This window comes from Oncorhynchus keta, chromosome 5, assembly GCF_023373465.1.
Source record: "Oncorhynchus keta strain PuntledgeMale-10-30-2019 chromosome 5, Oket_V2, whole genome shotgun sequence".
Lineage (NCBI taxonomy): Eukaryota > Metazoa > Chordata > Actinopteri > Salmoniformes > Salmonidae > Oncorhynchus > Oncorhynchus keta.
In genome coordinates, this window is record NC_068425.1 from 10749061 (window position 1) to 10770227 (window position 21167).

The following is a 21167-nucleotide window of genomic DNA, read 5'->3' on the forward strand; positions in this document are numbered from 1 at the left end:
GCCAGAGACAATTACTCGATGCCGACATCTTTCTAGCTGATTTACACGCTGAAGCTATGTTGCGCTTGGTGACCTCGGACTGTTTCATCCTAACATCGTTGGTGCCGACGTGGTTAACAATATCTCTACACTCGCCAGTTTTAGCTTTAGCCAGCCCCATCTTCAGATTATCCTTAACGTCGGTAGCCCCGCCCCCTGGTAAACAGTGTATGATCTCTGGATGATTCGTTTTAAGTCTAATACTGCGGGTAATGGAGTAGCCAATGACTAGGGTTTTCAATTTGTCAGAGCTGATGTTTGGTGTACATGACAAGAGAATAAAGCAAATAACATTTTAAAACTTTCTGGTCGCATGATTTCCTTTAATAAATTGAACCGAGAAAACATATTACAAAATATCATCTCTTACAGTCACATGGTCACATGAAACCCAAAGTCAGATCTCTTCTCAATTTCTCCCTTCCCAAAACAAAGGAAACAAAACCATGGACCATATTTTTAACATGTAACTTTGTCTTTAAAGTAGAAAATAATCACACAAAAACATATTTGCTGCACAGAGTTAGGCAGGGAGGCAAAAGATAACAAGGCTATCAGAGATCGTCAGGGAAAGCTTTGGAGAGGTGTGTGTGTGTAGGTCTATAGGTGTCCAGTTGCTACGGGGTTGGGCGACCGGCTTGCTAGCTGTGACCAGAGGGTCAATGAAAGACTGACTAGTGAGTATAGTAGAGCAGTTAATGACACAGTGTCAGAGTTTGTGTTTTCTGTCAGTGTGTAGCAGAGGGAGTACTAGGGTTAGAGGCACATGTACCTGTTTACTAGAGAGAGAACGTTTGAGAATGAACACGTTAATTTCTACATGGGAAAGCTAACCGAGGCTGACATACATGGATTGAGCGAGAGAGACAAGGGGAGATAGGACTGAGATCCGAATACCTTATTTTACAGTACCTTTGGCCAAGGACACAAGGTATGCTAATGAATTTTGAGCCATGCCTTCTCTTGTTAATGTGCCTTCCAGAACATGAGAAACAACCCAACACTTCCCTGCGGGCAAAGATCATTCAGGGGTTGCTAAGGTCACAAAGGAGGCACAAGGTCGAAAGTCAGGAGCCAGCTAGCGAGATGAGACTGAGTAGTTAACCAACTCTCAGTCCCAATGTTTTCCATCTGTACCCCCAGTTAACCACCTCTACATTTCAGACTTGTTCTTTGTTCCACCGGTGTCATACATAGCAGACACCAACCCCCACCCATTCAACTGCCGATGAAGAGGAGTGAGGACACCAGACTCCAAAACCCACTGATAGCCTCATCTTTAGAGGGCACTGCAGTAGACATAACAATCATTTGAGTTGCAAAGTAAACAAAAGGAAATCACAGCTGATCACATTCCATGTGTGGAACTCGTTAGGATCCAACTTCTTCAACAAGTCATGAGGTCCAGGAGGGGCAGTGTTAGTGATTGAAGGGTGTGGAAGTTTGTCCCACCTCCAGGTCTAGCACCTCACCACGGCCCAACCCCAGACTGTCTGTCTAGAGTGGGGCTAAGTTTGTCCTTTAGCCAAACACCGTCCATCTTCACAATAACATCCTGACCCAACGACCTGCTCTTTCCTCCAGACTAACAATCTCGCAGCCATCTACCTCACATCTTCCAATATACACAACCTGCTCAGGTGAGCTGCTCTTCTGTTCTCACCTAGAGACTGGTCTATAGTATCATCATTATCAGTACTGTAGGTGTCCCTGGCTCCTGTCCCTGTAGGTCGGCCCACTGTACCCAGGTCTCTAAACAGGCCCACCCAGGATCAGCGAGCGGTCCTGTGGGCAAAGCGGAGGTCCTGGTCCTTGGGGAACTGTGCTGGGATAGCAGAGGCAGCAGATTCCATGCTAGTAGGAGGCTCTCTGGCAGGAGATGGTTTAGGGGAGTCAGTCGTCCAGGCAGGGGGTGGCTGTCCCCGGACAGGGGTGCCCACGGCAGGGGAGTGGTCACTGCTGCGCTGGGGGGCCCCAGCCTCTGGGTCCTGCTGGGAAATGAGCTGCAGCAGGGCGGCTGCCACCGCTGGACTGATGTCCTGACCGGGCCCGGGCTGGGGTTCAGAGCTGGGCTGCTGCTGGCCAGGGGGGAGGAGGGCTGAGGGTGGAGGGCCAGGCGGAGAAGGGGGACGTCGCTCAGAGGATGGGGGGACCTGATTTGTTCCGATCTGCTGCTTCCGCTTGGTGACTGCACAGTCTGAGGGAAGTCAGAGAAAAGACAGTCAATAAGATATTTACAGTCAATAAGATATTTACAAGAAACACAAAGCACTCAAGTTAGTGAGATTTCAGCTGGACATTTGTGCCATCTACACTACAGACACATTTTTATTCAATTCCCTTTAGTGAAACATCCCAGAGAACCAGGTAAGTGTTTGTGAGTGGGGTCTAGACAACGTACAGCTATATTTCCCACCTTGGCCAGCAGAGGGAGATCATGTACCATTCCTACCAGGACGCTCACCAACCACTCAACAAATATTTTCAATAGGCTACTGTTTTAATTGGATGTGTAATACGTGTAGTTGTCATGGGTTGATACTGCTACTAAATACCACAATTGTGATTATGATAAATGTTCATTCTCTAAATTAGTCTGGAGGTGTGCCACCTGTGTTATTTCTCCCATTTTGGTTCCTGGTGACTGGTATGTTATAAAATCCTTAATTAAGTAACATTTTTGAATGTTGACAGACAAGTTGTAATGTTGAGAGACAGATGGAATATCAAAATACCTCATAGCGGCCTAAATAATCAACATAACATTTATTCACACACACGTATGTGAACAACAAAAGAAAGACGCAGGACATGGGGGGGTTCATAACAATAATAATCGATCGGACGTATATAGCGCTTTTCAAGACACCCAAAGCGCTTTACATAGTAGAGGGGGATTCTCTCCTTAGAGTTTGTTCAACCCTGACAGACACTCAAGTTATATTTCAACAACAATAAGAGCATGGGTTATTATGGATAGGGAGGGGTCAAACCTGAAGTTTGGGGGGGTGCATAAAGCTGAGACAGAGCGAGATGCCTTCTCAGTCTGCTGTCATGGCTACCGGGCAACACTGCTGCTACAGTTGTTTCCTAGGCAACATGGTTGTTGCTTTAAGTGACAACAGCAGGGTGACTACAGATACAGTCTACAGAGAACGCTTTACTAGCATTGGATGATTTCCAAGGTCTAATGTAAAAGACAACATACAAAAATAAAATGTAAAATGTGCGATTTAAATAAAAGTTAAATGAAAGACATGCAGGTGAAGTCTAAGGTTCAAAACATTTATTTTTGCTTGATAATTTATTAGACTTTCTTCATAAAAATGTTGACACTACAGACGGGTTTTAAATCAATATATTTTTATGGAAGGAAGAACAATCCAAGAAACCTGCTTTAACAAATGGAGAAATGAGAGAGAAAGAGGGAAAAGAAAACAGGGTGACAGAGGCAGGAGTGAAAGGGAAGAGTGCAGTGTGAACCATTGTCTTTCTAACGCTGTAAAACTACAAACCTTCTCTTAGTTTACATTCACACCAATGACAAAAGTCCTTGTGCCCAAAGCCCAGTCCATGTGACCTGGGCCGTCCGAAGCCACTCCCTGGTCAGACATCTTGAGAACTTGCCAACTTCATGTATGGTATGTTTCCACCTATGTGTGACTGAGTGGGTGAAAGTAGCCTTTGAAGTGGGAGACAGGTGAGACAGACAAAAGGTGGGTAGGGGTGTGTAACTGTTGTTGAGAAGAGGTGGGTCTAGACAACATAAAACTCATCTTCCTCAAAATATATTTAAAGTAACCGTGGAATCTTTCTTCCGATTTGCCATTTAGTTAAGATCTTTCATCTTATCAGCTCGTTTATAAAGGAATTTACAACTGCTTTATGGTAAGCAGAAAAATAATTGATGACAAGATCCGCACCATGACAGGGAAGCTATGACGGGGCGTCTCCCTGTGCCCAGTCTCCTCCCCCTCGTCCACCAGTCCCCTGTGAGATCCCCCTGACCCAGTGCTCTCTGCCCCTCCCCCTAGAGACTGAACCCAGACTTGCCCTTGCGATCAGCAGTGGAGGCAGACGAACCGCGAGTCACAGCCTCCTCTGATTGGACGCCATTGCTCTCGTCGCCTTGCTCAGCCCCCCCGGCCTGTGGCTTAATGAGCTGGCCCAATAGGAGGGCCAGGAGGTTGGTCTGGTCGTCCTGGCTGAGGGGCGGCTCGCTGTGGTGCGGGGAGGGCTCCTGAGGCTCTGGGGGAGGTTCGGGGGGCTGGGACCTAGCCGGACCCTGATCCTCTGAGGCCCCCCGGTGATGGGAGGCCTCGGTCAGGGCAGACAGGGACTGGCTAAGGGTCTCTAGCTGCTGCTGGCTCTCTGGGTTAGAGGAGACGTTGAGGAGCTGGGCCATCTGAGGCAGGCTGAGGTCTGTCTGTCTCTGCAGCAGGTTCAACAGTACAGCCAGCTCTGTCTGGTTCAGCTGCTCCGCCGCAGCACCCAGGCCTGATGGGAGAGAGACAATGGTCACACATACTGTAGACAGCAGCCTGCTGAGAGTGTATGGAGACAACATGTGTTCACATTATAGACTTACAACAACCCTCATCTGCCTGTGCAGATACTATCTAACCAAGGAGACATTTGGATAAGGGTATGTTCCTCTATAGTAGCGAACTGTGACTACTGTGTCGGCCTGACCTGCTAGCTCATTGGCTGAGATGGCTGAGGAGGGTGGTCTTCCGGGCGGAGGGGGCGGGGCTCCAGCTGGGCTGGCTTGGGGCCGGCTGTTCTCTCCACTGGAAGCCCCTGAGGGGTCCTTACGGGGCACTTTGGGCACAGGCACATCCTCGGGCTGCCCGCTCTGACGCTGGCGCCTCCGTTTCTTACTCCACAGCTCGTGGCAGTCCTGCCAATGAGGGAGACTGGAGAGACAGAGAGATACAGGAGCAAAGGGTGATGAAAGCATGAGGGAGAGAAACAGAAAGAGAGGCAAAGTTAGGTGTATGGGAAAGAAATCGAGAGGGGTGTTGGTGTGACAGAAAGAAAGCAATAGGGTTGTTGGGAGTATGGTGGTGGATAGTTTGAGGTTGTTCTCTAGATGTAATGGGCCCAGGAAAGGAAAGTGCAAAGACAAGGTCCTCACTTGGGCGGGGACATCTTGCTGGGCTCCACGTTACACAGGAAGTCACTATTGAGGGCTTGTTCGGCCGTGCAGCGCCGCGCAGGGTCAAGGGTCAGCATGCGGTCCAGCAGGTCCAGGGCCTGAGCAGGCAGACTGACAGAGAGAGAGACAAATTTGAGTCAAACAAATAGCATCGACATCTGATGTACTGCCACAACAATCAGATTGATGAAAGGACAATAAAATCCCATGGTGTGTATGTATGTCATGTTACGTACAAGGCAAACTCCTCGCGTAGCCGTCGGCGGTACTGTTTCTTGGGCTTCATGGTGTTGAAGTAGGGCAGCTTGATGACGTCAGGCCAGGCAGCGGGACAGGGGCTCCCACACAGACGACTGAGACAGAGAGGGAGAGAGTTAGAGCTGTGGTAAACATGGGCCCTATCCCAGATGGCACCCCATTCCCTATATAGTGCAACGCTTTTGACCAAGGCCCTTAGAGCTCTGGTCAAAAGTAGTGCAATATATAGCAGGGGTATTGAACTCCTATTTGAGAAGGTCCAGTCACACAAATATCCAAGGCGGCAAAGGTCCGGATGGGAAGTCATTTATCAACGTAGTAACAACCCCCAACCTCGCAACCCATACGACCCAAAATGATTCACTCCCCTCTTGTATGAGAGAACATACTTTTAATAAGCTAATTGCCTGCAAGTCTACACATTTTGCCTTTTCTGTTTTGTTCAAATGATACCCGAGTGACTCAACAAAATCTAAAATGGGGGACCAATGTGGGTCGAGACCCCTGGGCACATCATTTGGCCATGATAACTACAAGATTTAGGTAGCTGGTAAACTTAGCTATCTAGCGGACATCAACTGGATATTTCTGACAAGTTAAAAACAGCTCTTTAAGATCTGTCAGTGAATGACATAAGAGGGAACCTGCCCATGCACTTCCAAATGTAGAAATTGCACTCAAACGCAGTAGGTTGAAAGCCCTAGTTCCAAAAACAAGAAAGTCAGGACCCGTGGTCCGTATTGACCCCATTCTGGGTCTGGACTGCAGTCTGCTTGTTGAGTATGGCTGCTATTTAAGAAATAGGTTGCTGCCATGTCAGACAGGATTGTAATGTGGAGATGCAGTCTCCCAGGCAGCAGGGGGCAATAGCAGCATACCTGATCAACTCTAACTGCAGCAGCTCCTGATTGGCCTGGAAAATGGGCTTCTTGGTGAACAGTTCTCCCAGAATACACCTGTGCACAAACAGTCAATGGACAATGTTGGCCACTCACATTATATATATATATATAAACATTTAAAAAGCATTCACAAATCTTGAGTTAGGATTTGTTAAGAGTGATAATTATCTGCCAATCATCAGGTTTAGAGCTCTGACTACGTCAGTCAAAATGATATAGCAGTTTTATGGTGACACCATGTGGAAAAATAAGGTAAGTACAATCTCTTCTCCTACGTAGAACTTGTTCGATTGGAGAATATATGTGCGAATGAAATGTTTGTGCGCCAATAAACCTGCACAGGGAATGAGTGTTCTTGGGCATGTACAGAATCTGTGTGTGGGCAAGGTGAGTGTGTACTAACCCGCAGCTCCAGACGTCGATGGCTGGAGAGTACCTCTCCTCTCCCAGGAGGAGCTCAGGGGGGCGGTACCATAGCGTGATTACTTTATTAGTGTAGGGTCGACTGGAGGGAGCAGGGAAGGGGACATTCAGATATAACACACAGATACAGTACCTTTACTATGCTCTCCAGTGCCCAAACACCCATAATTCATCTCTCAACAATGGGCTGATAGAGGCAGAACCTCTTTATACAGGACACAGCACCACTTAGTGGGGAATCACTGGAATAGATAGATGTTTTCATTCGGACCACAATGGCAACAGAGGCCTTTTCTCAATTGGATTTGCTCAACTCCCACGTCCTCTCTTGCCTTCTTTTGAAAAAGGTAATCGAGGTGAGGGAACGTGGATGTAAATGTGCTTGTATGAAATGAGACTCCTCCACTCGCGGATCATCAGGCAAATTAGGTTTACAGGGGTGGATCCCAAATGAGTAACGTGATAAAACTAGATCTAGATAAAACGATAAGCAGCATATTGTTTGTGTGCATGCTTTTCTCCTCCAACAAAACAAAAGCGGATTCAAAGGGGGTGTGGCAGATATCAAAACTCTTCCGTGAAGGACTCTGGTAGGATACACATGACAATCCTCATGAAAGGTGGCCATCAAGGAGGGAAGGACACTGTTCCGGTCGCCTACTAACAAATTTACATTTCCTTGACCACTTATCGGTTTCCGGGTCACAGAGAGGACATAGGAGAGGGTGAAGGACGGGATTTTTCCCAAATGAGAAAAGGCCCGTGTGAGGGTCACAGTTTAAAAGGACTGAACCAGGGGCAGGAAGGACCTCTGACTTTATGATGATGTCATCGTTGCTCCAAAGCAAGAAATCCAAGTCTCACCTTTCCTCCGAGTTGTAGAGGCGGGCCAAACCAAAGTCAGCCAGTTTGATCTGACCACTGCACAAGGAGAGAGATAAAGAAGTTAGACAGAGAATCAAACTCCATAACAAGACAACGTATTACATTCTACAGCTGTTACCTTACACAACCCTAACTACAGAAGTGAATAATTCAATCACAACAGCGAGGCAGAGGAAAGGGCATTTGAATTCCCATGGTAGAACGTTGCTCGTTGAAAACAGGACCAATCGAAAGGGAAATCCCAATCCTACTATAGCTACAACAATCATTTCAAACAACTCCCTGTGCTCACTACTCAAACCACACAAACTACTACCGTTGCTATTACCATAACATTCTAGGTTAGTGTGTCAATTGTTTATAGCAGGGACCGGCAAAGCTATGCTTTTCCCTCCTTGGGGAACTGCTTACATTAAAGGTAGACTCAGCGAGATGACGTTAGATGCACAAAGTAAACAGCAGTAGTGGGTCAATTTCCACGACAACTAAAGAGCGTTGAAGCGCGAGGCTGAACTCGGCCGCTGTTTTTGTCCCGTACATACGATGTTGTAGCAGCGTGAATCACAGATACTCTGTGTGACAGGAAAAGTCTTGCATCACACTCAGCTCACTCTCTGCGGTGCTGCTCGTCATCTCGTTGAGTCTACCTTTAAAACGAGCACTGTAGAACTATCATTTAAAAATGGGCAGTGAACCATCTCAGCGACCAGCCAGCAAATGCAAATGTAAAAATTTAATTGGAGCAGTAAGGGGAAAACGCTGCACGACACCTTTCTCTTCAGTAAACAAACACACACACACCCCCTCTCAGTCTCCCTCTCACACACACCTCTCTCTCTCCCACAAACACACACACACCCCCTCTCAGTCTCCCTCTCACACACCTCTCTCTCTCCCACAAACACACACACACCCCCTCTCAGTCTCCCTCTCACACACACCTCTCTCTCTCCCACAAACACACACACACCCCCTCTCAGTCTCCCTCTCACACACACCTCTCTCTCTCCCACAAACACACACACCCCCCCACACGCTCTCTCAGTCTCCCTCTCACACACCCCCCCACACGCTCTCTGTCTCCCTCTCACACACCTCTCTCTGTCTCCCTCTCACGCACACCCCGCGCCCCCACACACACACACCCCCCCACACGCTCTCTCAGTCTCCCTCTCACACACACCTCTCTCTCTCTCACACAAACACACACACCCCCACACGCTCTCTCAGTCTCCCTCTCACACACACCTCTCTCTCTCTCCCACAAAGACACACACCCCCCCACACGCTCTCTCAGTCTCCCTCTCACACACACCTCTCTCTCCCACAAACACACACACACCCCACACGCTCTCAGTCTCCCTCACACACACCTCTCTCTCCCACACACACCCCCCACACACACTCTGTCTCCCTCTCACACACACACCTCTCTCTCTCCCACAAACACACACACCCCCCCACACGTTCTCTGTCTCCCTCTCACACACACCTCTCTCTCCCACAAACACACACACCCCCACACGCTCTCTCAGTCTCCCTCTCACACACACCTCTCTCTCTCCCACGAACACACATACTCCCCCACACACTCTCTCAGTCTCCCTCTCACACACACACCTCTCTCTCTCCCACAAACACACACACGTTCTCTGTCTCCCTCTCACACACACCTCTCTCTCTCCCACAAACACACACACCCCCCCACACGCTCTCTCAGTCTCCCTCTCACACACACCTCTCTCAGTATCCCTCTCACCTACCCACACACTCTCCCAGTCTCCCTCTCACACACACCTCTCCCTCTCACACACACACACACACACACACTGCTCCCAACTTTTCAAACGTTAGGAACCAAACAGAATTTTTTAATTTAGAGAAATATTTTTTTTTATACATAGTTTAGGCTTACATTAGGCATATATGAATCTAGCTTTGAAGCACATCTCATGAGTAGCAGACTCTTGTCCTTCCTTCCTGTGCCAATCAAATGAGTCTAAACCTATCTGTCAAGTTACCAGGTTGTTAGCTAGCTAGGTAACATGACTGAACAACGTCAGAACCTCGGGATTAGTATAAAACTGCCCGCGACATGGTTTGTGAAATTATATAAAATGCGCACGAATCCTGCTAGAAAGACAAAAAGGTATCTCTAGTAATATTGCTCAGACGTTTTGTTGTTACTGCAGTTTAGGCTCGAGACGAGCTCTTTTCTTTGCTGTAAAGCTGCAAGCATGCCTGTCATGAAGCAGTGCTCCGTTTCCCCCCTCTGACACTAAGGGGCTGTGTGACAGTTAACATGCAACGTCCACTCAGACTGGCCTGTGTTCTTGGTTATAACAGGCGATGAAATTATACAATGTATCAACATTGCTCGAACTGTGCGCTGCTCCAATGTAACAAAATGTACACATCTAACAGGAGACTTATCAGGGTCTGCACCCCCACTCGCCATCACGGATAAATTATATTTGAAAAACTAATGGAGGAATAGATGTACATGAAGAGGGGATGCTGAGAGAAGCAGGTGAGTGAGGGCTGGGAGGGGATGCTGAGAGAAGCAGGTGAGTGAGGGCTGGGAGGGGATGCTGAGAGAAGCAGGTGAGTGAGGGCTGGGAGGGGATGCTGAGAGAAGCAGGTGAGTGAGGGCTGGGAGGGGATGCTGAGAGAAGCAGGTGAGTGAGGGCTGGCAGGGGATGAGGCTGGCTGGCCATTCGTGATATGAGCATGAAAGTGAAGTGGACCTGTGCAAACAAGAGACTGATGCTTCAATTCAACTGACTTTATAAACATTTTATAACAGCAGGTTCTTTAGATCGGTAGGGCCGAAAGATTCAGTAGTATCATACGAAACTGTACTACGGTATGTTAAAATGCTGGTATCATAAGTATCATGACGTTTTGGTACAGTGACATTACCATGCTACACTAGTACCTGTTGTTGAGCAGTATGTTGGAGCACTTGATGTCTCTGTGCAGGAAGTTCTTCTTGTGGCAGTAGTCCAGCCCCTCCATCAGCTGTCTCATGAAGCTCCTCACGTGTTCCTGGGAGAACTGACACAGCCCCGACTCCAGCAGACCCATCAGGTCATGATCCATGTACTCAAACACCAGGTAGAAGGCACCTGATGGGACAGGCAGGGGTAAGGAGGATGTGCATACACACGCATACAGGCACAGACATACACCAAGCACAACCCACACCACACACACACAGTCTCCCTTTCCACACACCTTTGTCCTTCTTGAAGTCCAGTGCGTCCTGTTTGTCTGTGACGATCTCCTTCATGTTGACCACACTGCGGTGGTTGAGCTGGCGGAGGATCTTGATCTCTCGGATGGCCGTGATGGGGAAGCCCTCCTTCTCATTGTCTAGACGCACCTTCTTCAGAGCCACCAGCTCACCTTGGAGGGCAGGTAGAACAACATGAACATTACAGATTATGTCATTGTCCACTGTAGGGGGTGGATGAAAATGTCTGCTTTATGGTTCCAACTCTGTTGATTGTCCTGATCAAAAGTTTAATAAATGTGCTAAATAAAACACATTTGTCCAATGTACACGGACGCCCAACGGAAATGTGTCTCCTGCTTAATTTCAAACTCCTCTGAAAGACACACACAGAGAGGCTAGAGCAAAGGGGACACGGGGAGGCGAGATCAGTCACAACACCCCATAGCATACACACATACCGCAGGCGTGGTGATCATTTGTGCCGCTCTCAAGAACAACGAAACACAGGTATGCCAGTGAAAGGGCGGCACACGGGGCTCTCACCGGTGTCTTTGTCCTTGGCCTTGTACACCTGGCCGTAGGTGCCCTCCCCGATAATGCCGATGATGTCAAACTTGTCCACGCAGCGTTTGCCCCAGTCGCTCTGTGTCTGTTTGCGTTCGCCATAGCGTGGACAGCAAAACCTAGACAGGAGAGCCGAGGAGACTTGCTATTAGGAAATGTTTTACCTCGCGGAATAAGCCCTTGATGATAACTTTGTCCCATCTTATGCTCATTTTTTTATTTTTGTTGAAAGGAAATAGGCTGCGATGGGAGAGGAGGGCTGTGGAAAATATGAGTGTAGATAGGTGGTTAAGGGGGGATTGATAAGAAGGGTGGGTTCGGTTGAGCAGATAGGGACTGACTTTGGTCTCTTCTTGAGAGAGGACTGGGGCGGAGGTGGAGCTCTGTAGACGGGGGACTGAGGGGGCGAGGGGTCTCCTCCGGCCAGCGTGGGGGGCAGCGGGAGGTCGATCAGAGACGGCCGATTCCGCACCTCTTTCTCCTTCCTGGAAGACCTCTGAGGAGGAGTGGACTTCTTCGGACTGATGGAGGGAGAGAGGAGAAGTGAGAGCGAGAGATCAAAGGTAAAGAAGGAAGGAGAGAAAAAGAGCATGTCATGACTCCACCGCATCATCGTTTCTCTAGTGAGTTTGGATTTTCTTTTCCTTATATGTCTGTAGCACAAATGTATCCCAAACTACCATGACAAAGGGATGTGGGGCCCATGAAATACAGTTTCACTTTGGCAGCCATTTTGGCCAGTGCAGTCCATTGTAGAGGAAGCACTGAATTTGACAAGGCTGCAAGGAGTTAGTGATCATTTTTAAGTCCCCTGTAGGCCTGTTTTTACTACTTGACATACTTGTGATCTAATGGCAGCTAAAGCATCGCCTACAGAGCATTCAGTTAATCTGTTCAGAATTCTAGTACTGTACTGCAGGCAGGTGTGTGTGTGTGTGTGTGTATGCGCGTTTCATGGCTTACCTGTCCTGGCAGTCTCCCACTAGCATGGGTGGTAAAGGCAGGGGGGGCAGAGTGGAGGTCTTGTGGATAGGTGTCAAACGGGCAGGACTGCGTGTGGGCATGGGGGCAGGAGATTTGGACTGGGGAGACGACAATGAGGAGGAGGAGAGGGCTGTGGAGGGTGCAAGGCTGGACTCAGTCTGGCCCTGGGGTGTAGGTGGCTGAAGTTGGGCAACATGGGTGGAGGGCAGAGGAGGTGGAGGTAGTGGGGTCGTCTGACCGGGGGGCAGAGGGGGAGCAGGAGATGAGAAGATGGAGGGTGGAGATGCAGAGCCGTGTTCTTCGCCAACAGTGTCCTGGGGCTGGGGTGCAATGGGTGGAGGCTGGAGGTCCGTGGCTTGGACAGAGTCTCTCTCAGGTACTCTCTCGGGCTCAGCTTTAGGGGGGCGTGAGGTGGACCCTTTGGTCTTGCGTGAGGAAGGTGGAGGGGAGGGGGGACGAGCTGCAGCCACCGCAGCCTGGCGCTCCTTCTTCCTCCGGCTAAGCTCCGCCCCCAGGCTGGAGTTGAGTGGCAGGCGGGAGGAGGGTGGGGAGCGGCTGGTGGGCCGGCTGCTGTGAGACCCGCCCCCCCCGGCAGAGGACGAATGCTTCTTGTTGCGAGAGCGAGAGGAGGAGCGACGGGAAGAGGAGAAAGGCGGCGAACGACTCCGGGAGCGAACTGAGCGCCTGGAGAGAGAGGAGGGAAGATGTTAGGAAAACAAGAATTCCTTGTTGGCTGCGAGTTCTATCTCTAAGTTGGGAGTGAGCACCAAGAAAGAGGAACTCGAAGGGGGGCCATTTGACATTACTGGGGCATTGTGCACTTGTGTATTAAGGTGTTAATAAAAACAACAAATGGCACGTCACTGCAGATGATAACTACGGAACGTGTGTTATGTTTATATAATGAGATAAGGCCATACGGCAAGCTCACTCCACAGCTAGCTTGACATTTCACCAATTGTGCTATCGAACTGGATCCTTTTCTGTCACTCAACTGGTTCGTAAGTGGTCAACTGGCGCTCACGTGTGTTGGCGAGGCAGGACCCTGGTCCAACCTCAGTTAGAGGCAAGTTCAGAGAGGTAGCGCTATTTGCTAAGATAGCACACCGACTGCGTTTACACATAGGAGTTATGTCTCCTTCCATAGAAGTTACACTTCCCATTCCCTTAGTCAGCATACAAACATACAATTAGGTCAGTCACGGGGACAACCTTTGGCTACTTTAAGTTCAGACTAAAGCAATGTGTGTACAAACATCCCCCAGAAGTCTACTGTCTTGTGGGTTAACCTCAACATTCCTCTGGCATTAGGCCAAATAGCTTAGGGACATAAATTCAAAACACCTCATCACCATATACATACTATTGATAACCATTATACTTCTGGATTTTGGCAGAGTGAGATAAACTCATCTATACCATTTTTATCTTTGTGTCCAGTATGAAAGAAGTTAAGAGGTAGTTTTGCGAGACAATGCTAACTAGTTGGCAACATTCTTCAAACTGCATGCAGACATAAAAATGGTATCCACAAGTTGATCTGACTCTGGGGAAGTAGATGATTTTTAAAATTTTACTAGGCAAATCAGTTAAGAACAAATTCTTATTTACAATGACGGCCTCATAAAGGGCGCTTGGAAGAAGATGGCACTGATGAAAATCATTAAGTATCCCATTAATTGTGGAGACAACATTCCGATTCCATCATTTGTTTGAAGGTTAGGGAAAAAAAATAACTAGTAGCAAGTGAATATGTCCCTGAGCATGAAAACTTATAAAAGTCTACAAACTAAATCTAAAATGTGATTTTTGTAAGTTAATAACTGGGACATTGAAGTTAATTAGCTAGACTAAACAAATAGCCTACAGTTAGCTACATGCTTAAATGGCACCCGAGTGGCGCAGTAGTCTAAGGCACAGCATCTCAGTGCTAGTGGCGTCACTACGGACCCTGGTTCGATTCCAGGCTGTATCACAACCGGCCGTGATTGGGAGTCCCATAGGGTGGCGCACAATTGGCCCAGTGTCGTCCGGGTTAGGGTTTGGCTGGGGTAGGCAGTCATTGTAAATAATAATTTGTTCTTAACTGACTTGCCTAGTTAAATAAAGGTTAAATAACAGAAAATGAAATAAAAAGACTACACCAAAATAATTCACCAGCATCTTTCAATAGAGTCTACTGACAGCAGAGAAACTTTTAACAATCACTATGGAGGGCCTAGTTTTATCATACAGCTATGCCAAGTCCCACCAACAGAAGCTCAAGGTCCACTCACTGATGCAACACAAAATCAAAATGGCTGAATGTCAACATCCAGCCCAAGGCTCTCCAACCCTGTTCCTGGAGAGCTAACATCACCCCGCTGCCCGGCTAGTGTAGCCTATCCCCCAACCCATTCCCTCTCCTGCTCCAAAGACCACAGCTCCTCATAGGGTTTCCCTAGACTGGAGCATACAGGCCTTGCCTGTCTGAGCCCAATGTGATGCCTCTCCTGACTTCCATAGGTTTCCCTTCCCCCTCTACACCACATGGCAAGAGGCAATAACTCCCTGGCAGAAACAGCCCTGCGTGTCACACAGACACATCTGAACATAGAATTAATGTCTCTTCCCTGACCATAGTTTTAATTAGCCTTTGCAGGACATTGCAACCTGGCCTAGCCATTCCCTTTCCAACACCCTGAGGCTAGGAGCACAGGAGAGGAAGCTACAGGTACCGTCTGTTACCCATGGCTCAATCCTCAGCTGTCTAACGCACTGTCTCAACCACTTACGATTTTAAAAAAGGTACAATATGCAGAAATCTCTCCACCATTTCCTGTTTGCAAAAATTATAATAGTTCTCCTAATTTCAGTTTGTTAAAAAACAAGCAATGCATCATTGTACCAACTAAACTCGCTGTGAAATATTGTCTATAACCCAAAATATTGTATTTTCAGCTGTTTGAAGCTAGTGTACTAAACCGAAAGTAAGACGCAAAAACCAAACTTAAAAAGAAGCATAGAAATACTGCATATTGAACAGATCTACTGCTTCTTAAACTTACTTTCAATGAGAATGACAGATCTATAACTCACATGTCTATGTGAATTTGGTCAGGTTGCCCAAAAAGTAACATATTGCAACTTTATCAAACACACAGTATAAGCACTTCTTTAGCACACAAACAAAAGGGGGTAGAAAACAAACAGTAGAAACAGTCAGAGTGGACCTGGTGTCTACTCCAGTGGCCTGGCCATGTTCCAGTATGACCAATAAGAACATCAACAGGCACAACACCAGTTCAATATCATGTTTGCGGCCTTACTGGGCCTCTAAAAAGCACCTTGGGCATTTGTGAGAATCAACGTGTGTGTTAGACAGCACTGGTGAATATGCCTATGTGTGGAGGTGCATGCCATGCATACAGTGAGTGAATAACCAACAGATTGGGTGGCTAGTAGTAGTCCATAGCTACATGTTAGTATTAGCTTGTGTCTCAAATGAAACCATATTCCCGTTGTAGTCCACTACTTTTGACCAGTCTCATGGGGCCTGGTCAAAAGTAGTGCTGAATAAAGGGAATAGAGTGTGATTTGGTACGTATTACACTACTAGCATAAATGTGAATACGAGGCAGGCTGAATGGAAGGTGCCTGGGCCAGGCTATAATACTCACCGGGACACAGGGCTAGTGCTGGAGGACCTGCGATTACCATAGGGACTGATGGAGCGTCTCCTGGAGTAGGGGCTGTCGTCTCGCTCATAGCTGGAAGACCTCTGCCTGCTGGCGTAGGGGCTGTCCGACCTCTGCCTGCTCCGCCTGGACATCTCCCTGTAGGGGCTGGGGCTCTGTGGGGCCGGCCTACGTCTCTGGTGGTGGTAGCTGTCCACCTCTTGGCTGTAACCACCGACCATGGGGCTTCCATTACCCCCTCTCCTTGGGGGGCTGGGGGACTGTGTAGGGGCTGTTACCTTCCGGCGAGGGCTCCCCCTGCTCGAGGAAGGCTGCCCCTTGCCCCTAGGGCTGGACTTGTGGCTCTTTGAGGACTTGCGTTGGCTCCTCTCCGTCCGGACCTTCTGAGAGGCAGAGGTGCTCTGGCTGGCGGTTGCATCCCCCCGACCCTCACGCCCCTCCCGTCCCTCCGTCTTCTGTGGCTTATCCTTGCGAGACTTCCCGGAGCGGCCACCCTCCTTGCTGCGAGATGACGAGGAGGAGGATGTGGTGCTTCCCACACTGGCTGCAGTTTGGGCCTGGGTGGAAGGGGGCAACTCTCCACGCTTTGGCCCCAAGTCAGCCTCCAGCTGACCCTGACGTCGTGACCCGGAGGACAGGGATGCTACAGAGGACAGGGAGGCCGCCTTCTCCTTGACTTTCCCAGAGCTCCCTCTCTCACGGTCTTTGCTGCTTTTTTTCTTGGTACTCTGACCCCCTTCCCCAGAGTCTCTAACTTTGTTGGGATCCTTCGACTTTTTGCGAGAGTGTCGGTGCTTATGTTCCCGACCATCTCTACCAACAGCCCCGCCCCCATCTCCTTTACTATAATCTGGGACAGGTTCTAACCGATCCCCAGACCCTCTTTCAGCAGGCGGGTCCGAAAAAGTATCCGAATCGGAACTTATGTCGTCATATTCTACCAGCGGCTTCACGGCGCTAACGGAAGGAGGCGCTGTGGAGGTGAGGGCAGAAAAACCAGGGCCCTGAGCCACCTCGGACTCACGTCCATGTTTGGCTGATTTATGCCGTTTGCGCTTGGAAGAAGATGGCACTGACGACTTTGACTGAAGGTTACCGTCCTTGCTCGTCATGTTGCCCGCAGAGGTATGAGGCAGGACCAGGGGCTGGTGTGGCCCGCTGTTACCACTCGTTGTTTGGGGTGGCAGGGCAATGCTACTGTTGGATTCCGGCTTCCTCTTGGTCCCATGGTGTCTATCCGACCCAGGCATTCCTCACGTCAGCTGCGGAACCTCTCCCGAGCGTGGGCCTCTGTAGCCGAGATAATACATTAACGGGAGAGTAATACTCCGAAATCCGGTAAAATGAGATCCAGTGTTCTAAGCAAGCCGACAAATAGAAAATAGTCTGCCCAGGTTGTCCTCACGCATTATCCAAGTCGTTCGGCAGCATGGTTTGTCAAAGCAGAAAAATCAAGGTTGCTAGTGCCAAAAAAGCCACTAAAATTAAGGCCTGTGCGTTTAGCTAGTTAGAGAAACTGGCTGAAAAGGCCCAAACAATAAATCGGAGCATTGTGCGCTCTTCTCCGTTTCTATTTGGCTAGCTAGCTCTGTGTAGCTAGCATGCTGTTTGGTAAAAAACGAAAGAAAAAAACAAGTCCCTTTTCTTTTAGCTTCCCTTGTCCGGTGCCAAGCTTAGTTTAGGGTTATTGTTCCTTAGATTTACGGTTTTGTAGTTCAATAAACAAACAGTTAGCCGTCATTAACAGCCGATGTTGTTTCTCGAACAAAATGAAAACTTGACCCGGTTGGTACTGTTTACATGGTCCCTTTTAATATAATTTTATCTCTTGTTAATTTGATATTGATCAGAAATGATAGTATTTTCATGTGCAGTAGATGTTCCAGTTTATTTTTAATGGCTCTGGGAATCAACCAGGCCTATCTTTAGGGCGATGATAGTGGATTTAATAACATCCACAGCCCTTTCAAGAGACGACAACCGCCATTGTGGCTCCTATTATAAATTCTGCAACTGCGCTCCTATCGTTATCGCCCTATGACTAGAACCGGAAGTCTCGACGGCTGTCATTCTTCATGGTAGTTCAGCAACAGCCTATCCCAGAGCGCTATCCAGGGAGCTGCGCCGCCTTCCGCCCTTGGCGAGACGCAATGTTTCACCTGTAGAGGGCCTATTAAATATAACTTTCTTTCCATGAATGTCAACGTTATTATATTCCAACTACATTAGCTAGCTTGTAAACAATTTAAACAACTGCAGAAGTTGACAACAAAATACGGAACACAAAAACGATACGGGTAGAGTTAATGTCTTAATTGTATTGAGAAATTGAACAGAAAGTGGCCATAGCCCTGTGCTGCCGACCAAAGAGAAACAGCTCTAGCTATGTATGATGTGCAAGCACATATATTGAGACCTCTCTGTCCTAAAACATAGCAAACTGACACTAACCGACTTAAAACAAATAATTTTTTTATCAGTCAGTGGTGTCACCTCAAAACCCACATCACTCAGTGGTGTCAAAACCAACAACCACACAAATGGCAACCAGAGACCAACTATTGCTTCCATGAGGTATTCGCACATTCAATAATAATTTAATTTAGCTCCATAATAAATCAGCGCAGTGCTCAACATTAGACAGTTTATGGTATTTATTTAACATTGGCGTTACTACTAACTTATTTTTTCAAACACTAATGTTATCGTAGACCGGTCTTCACCATCAGAGACGTGTGTTATAAAAATGATCCATAAATGTATGTGGAACCAAATTGACTATTATCTAAAAGATACCTCCATTTCCAAACTGGACTCAAGGGTAGACGTAACATAGTAAACAAAGTCCGGGACACACAATTAGTATGATACGTTACATTTAGTATGGTATTTATTAATTTGTGGATGTCCATCATCCATTTCTATGATATGTTAAGAATTATAATTCGTATAACTTGTTACAAATTAGAATTCTCACAATATGTTACGACTTTGCAATGCGTATGATATGTTACGAATTCCAATTTGTTGTGGCTAATGTTAGCTAGGTGTCTAATGTTAGCTAGGCTATGGGTTAAGGTTAACGGTTTAGGGGAAGGGTTAGCTAACATGCTAAGTAGTTTCAAAGTAGTTAAAACATTTTATTTTTTATTGAACCTTTATTTAACTAGGCACATCAGTTAAGAACAAATTCTTATTTACAATGATGGCCTCGGAACAGTGGGTTTACTGCCTTGTTCAGGCAGAATGACAGATTTTTACCTTGTCAGCTCGGGGATTCAATCTAGCAACCTTTCGGTTACTGACCCAACGTTCTAACCAATAGGCTACCTGCCGCCCCAAATGTAGTAAGTAGTTGCAAAGTTGCTAAAATGCTAAAGTTGTCGGTTTTGAGATTCGAACATGCAACCTTTGGGTTTTAGACCTTGCGTTAGCTAACATGCTAAGTAGTTGCAAAGTAGCTAAAAACTTAAACTAAATGCATGCTATTCAACCGATCACTGCCCACACCTACTCTCCCGTCCAGCATCAATACTCTGGACGGCTCTGACTTAGAATACGTGGGCAACTACAAATACCTAGGTGTCTGGTTAGACTGTAAACTCTTCCTCCAAACTCACATTAAGCATCTCCAGTCCAAAATTACATCTAGAATTTGCTTCCTATATCGCAACAAAGCATCCTTCACTCATGCTGCCAAACATACCCTTGTAAAACTGACTATCCTACCGATCCTTAACTTTGGCGATGTCATTTACAAAATAGCCTCCAACACTCTACTCAGCAAATTGGATGCAGTCTATCACAGTGCCATCCGTTTTGTCACCAAAGCCCCATACACTACCCACCATTGTGACCTGTACGCTCTCGTTGGTTGGCCCTCGCTTCATACTCGTCGCCAAACCCACCGGGTACAGGTTATCTACAAGTCTCTGCTAGGTAAAGCCACGCCTTATCTCAGCTCACTGGTCACCATAGCAGCACCCACTCGTAGCACGTGCTCCAGAAGGTCACTGGTCACCCCCAAAGCCAATTCATCCTTTGGTCATCTTTCCTTCCAGTTCGCTGCTGCCAATGACTGGAACGAACTGCAAAAATCTCTGAAGCTGGAGACTCATATCTCCCTCACTAGCTTTAAGCACCAGCTGTCAGAGCAGCTCACAGATCACTGCACCTGTACATAGCCCATCTGTAAACAGCCCATCTATCTACCTACCTCATCCCCATACAGTATTTATTTATTTATCTTGCTCGTTTGCACCCCAGTATCTCTACTTGCACATTCATCTTCTCCACATCTACCATTCCAGTGTTTAATTGCTATATTGTAATTACTTCACCACCATGGCCTATTTATTGCCTTTAACTCCCTTATCTTACCTCATTTGCACTCACTGTATATAGACTTTTTGTTTTCTTTTGTTCTACTGTATTATTGACTATGTGTTGTTTATTCCATGTGTAACTCTGTGTTGTTGTATGTGTCGAATTGCTATGCTTTATATTGGCCAGGTCGCAGTTGCAAATGAGAAGTTGTTCTCAACTAGCCTACCTGGTTAAATAAAGGTGAAATTAAATAAATAAAAATAAATAAAAAGTAGTAAGTAGTTAAAGTTTTGAAAGTTGTCCGTGATGAGATTTGAACATGCAAACTTTGGGTTGCTAGATGTTCTTGTCATATCCACCCTGACTGACCACCCTAATTTCGTTTTTACTTTCTGTAACCATATCAAACGGCTTTTGTTTACTATGTTACGCCTATTCTATGAGACCAGCCTGCCATTTCTCGACCAACTACGCTTGTCCATTGCTGTGTTCAAAACCACTTGGAACTCTGAAAGATATGAAGGCAAATCATGACATTTGTTTTCTTCCGGTTGGAAAGTCAGAGCTCTAGAAAGAGGCCCGAGTTGGATTATTGTTAAAATCGATGTTTTTCCCAGCAAGAGCTAATTTTCTTCCGATTTCCCAGTTGTTTTGAACGCACTAGTCGGAAGGCGGAGATTTCCGAGTTCCCAGTTGTTTTGAACGCGGCACAT

General features: G+C 47.3%; 1 protein-coding gene and 1 non-coding gene across 2 annotated transcripts; both read right to left on the bottom strand.

Annotated features, from left to right (window-relative positions):
• Positions 1-327: 327 nt before the first annotated feature.
• Positions 328-18246, bottom strand: LOC118384151 (cyclin-dependent kinase 12-like). Its single transcript, XM_052518691.1, has 14 exons — positions 16111-18246; positions 12431-13135; positions 11809-11988; positions 11447-11586; positions 10903-11073; positions 10604-10793; positions 7645-7701; positions 6761-6862; positions 6334-6411; positions 5434-5550; positions 5177-5308; positions 4732-4955; positions 4093-4536; positions 328-2236 (listed from the first exon to the last, which is right to left on the bottom strand). Exons 1-14 carry the CDS (start codon positions 17376-17378, stop codon positions 1812-1814), a joined length of 4233 nt encoding a protein of 1410 aa, XP_052374651.1. The 5' UTR covers positions 17379-18246; the 3' UTR covers positions 328-1811.
• On the bottom strand, positions 12115-12251 carry LOC118384807 (small nucleolar RNA SNORA5). Its single transcript, XR_004825930.1, has one exon. It is a non-coding gene; the product is annotated as a small nucleolar RNA SNORA5 (small nucleolar RNA).
• Positions 18247-21167: the final 2921 nt, after the last annotated feature.

What these genes read in the sequence shown, in the direction of transcription:
- LOC118384151 (XM_052518691.1), bottom strand. Translation starts at nt 17,378, where the DNA reads ATGCCTGGGTCGGATAGACACCATGGGACCAAGAGGAAGCCGGAATCC. An exon ending in ATCGACGTCTGGAGCTGCGG is followed by an intron (nt 6,412 to 6,760) that starts GTTAGTACACAC and finishes GTTTGTGCACAG; the next exon opens with GTGTATTCTGGGAGAACTGT. An exon ending in AGCAAGATGTCCCCGCCCAA is followed by an intron (nt 4,956 to 5,176) that starts GTGAGGACCTTG and finishes CTGTCTCTCCAG; the next exon opens with TCTCCCTCATTGGCAGGACT.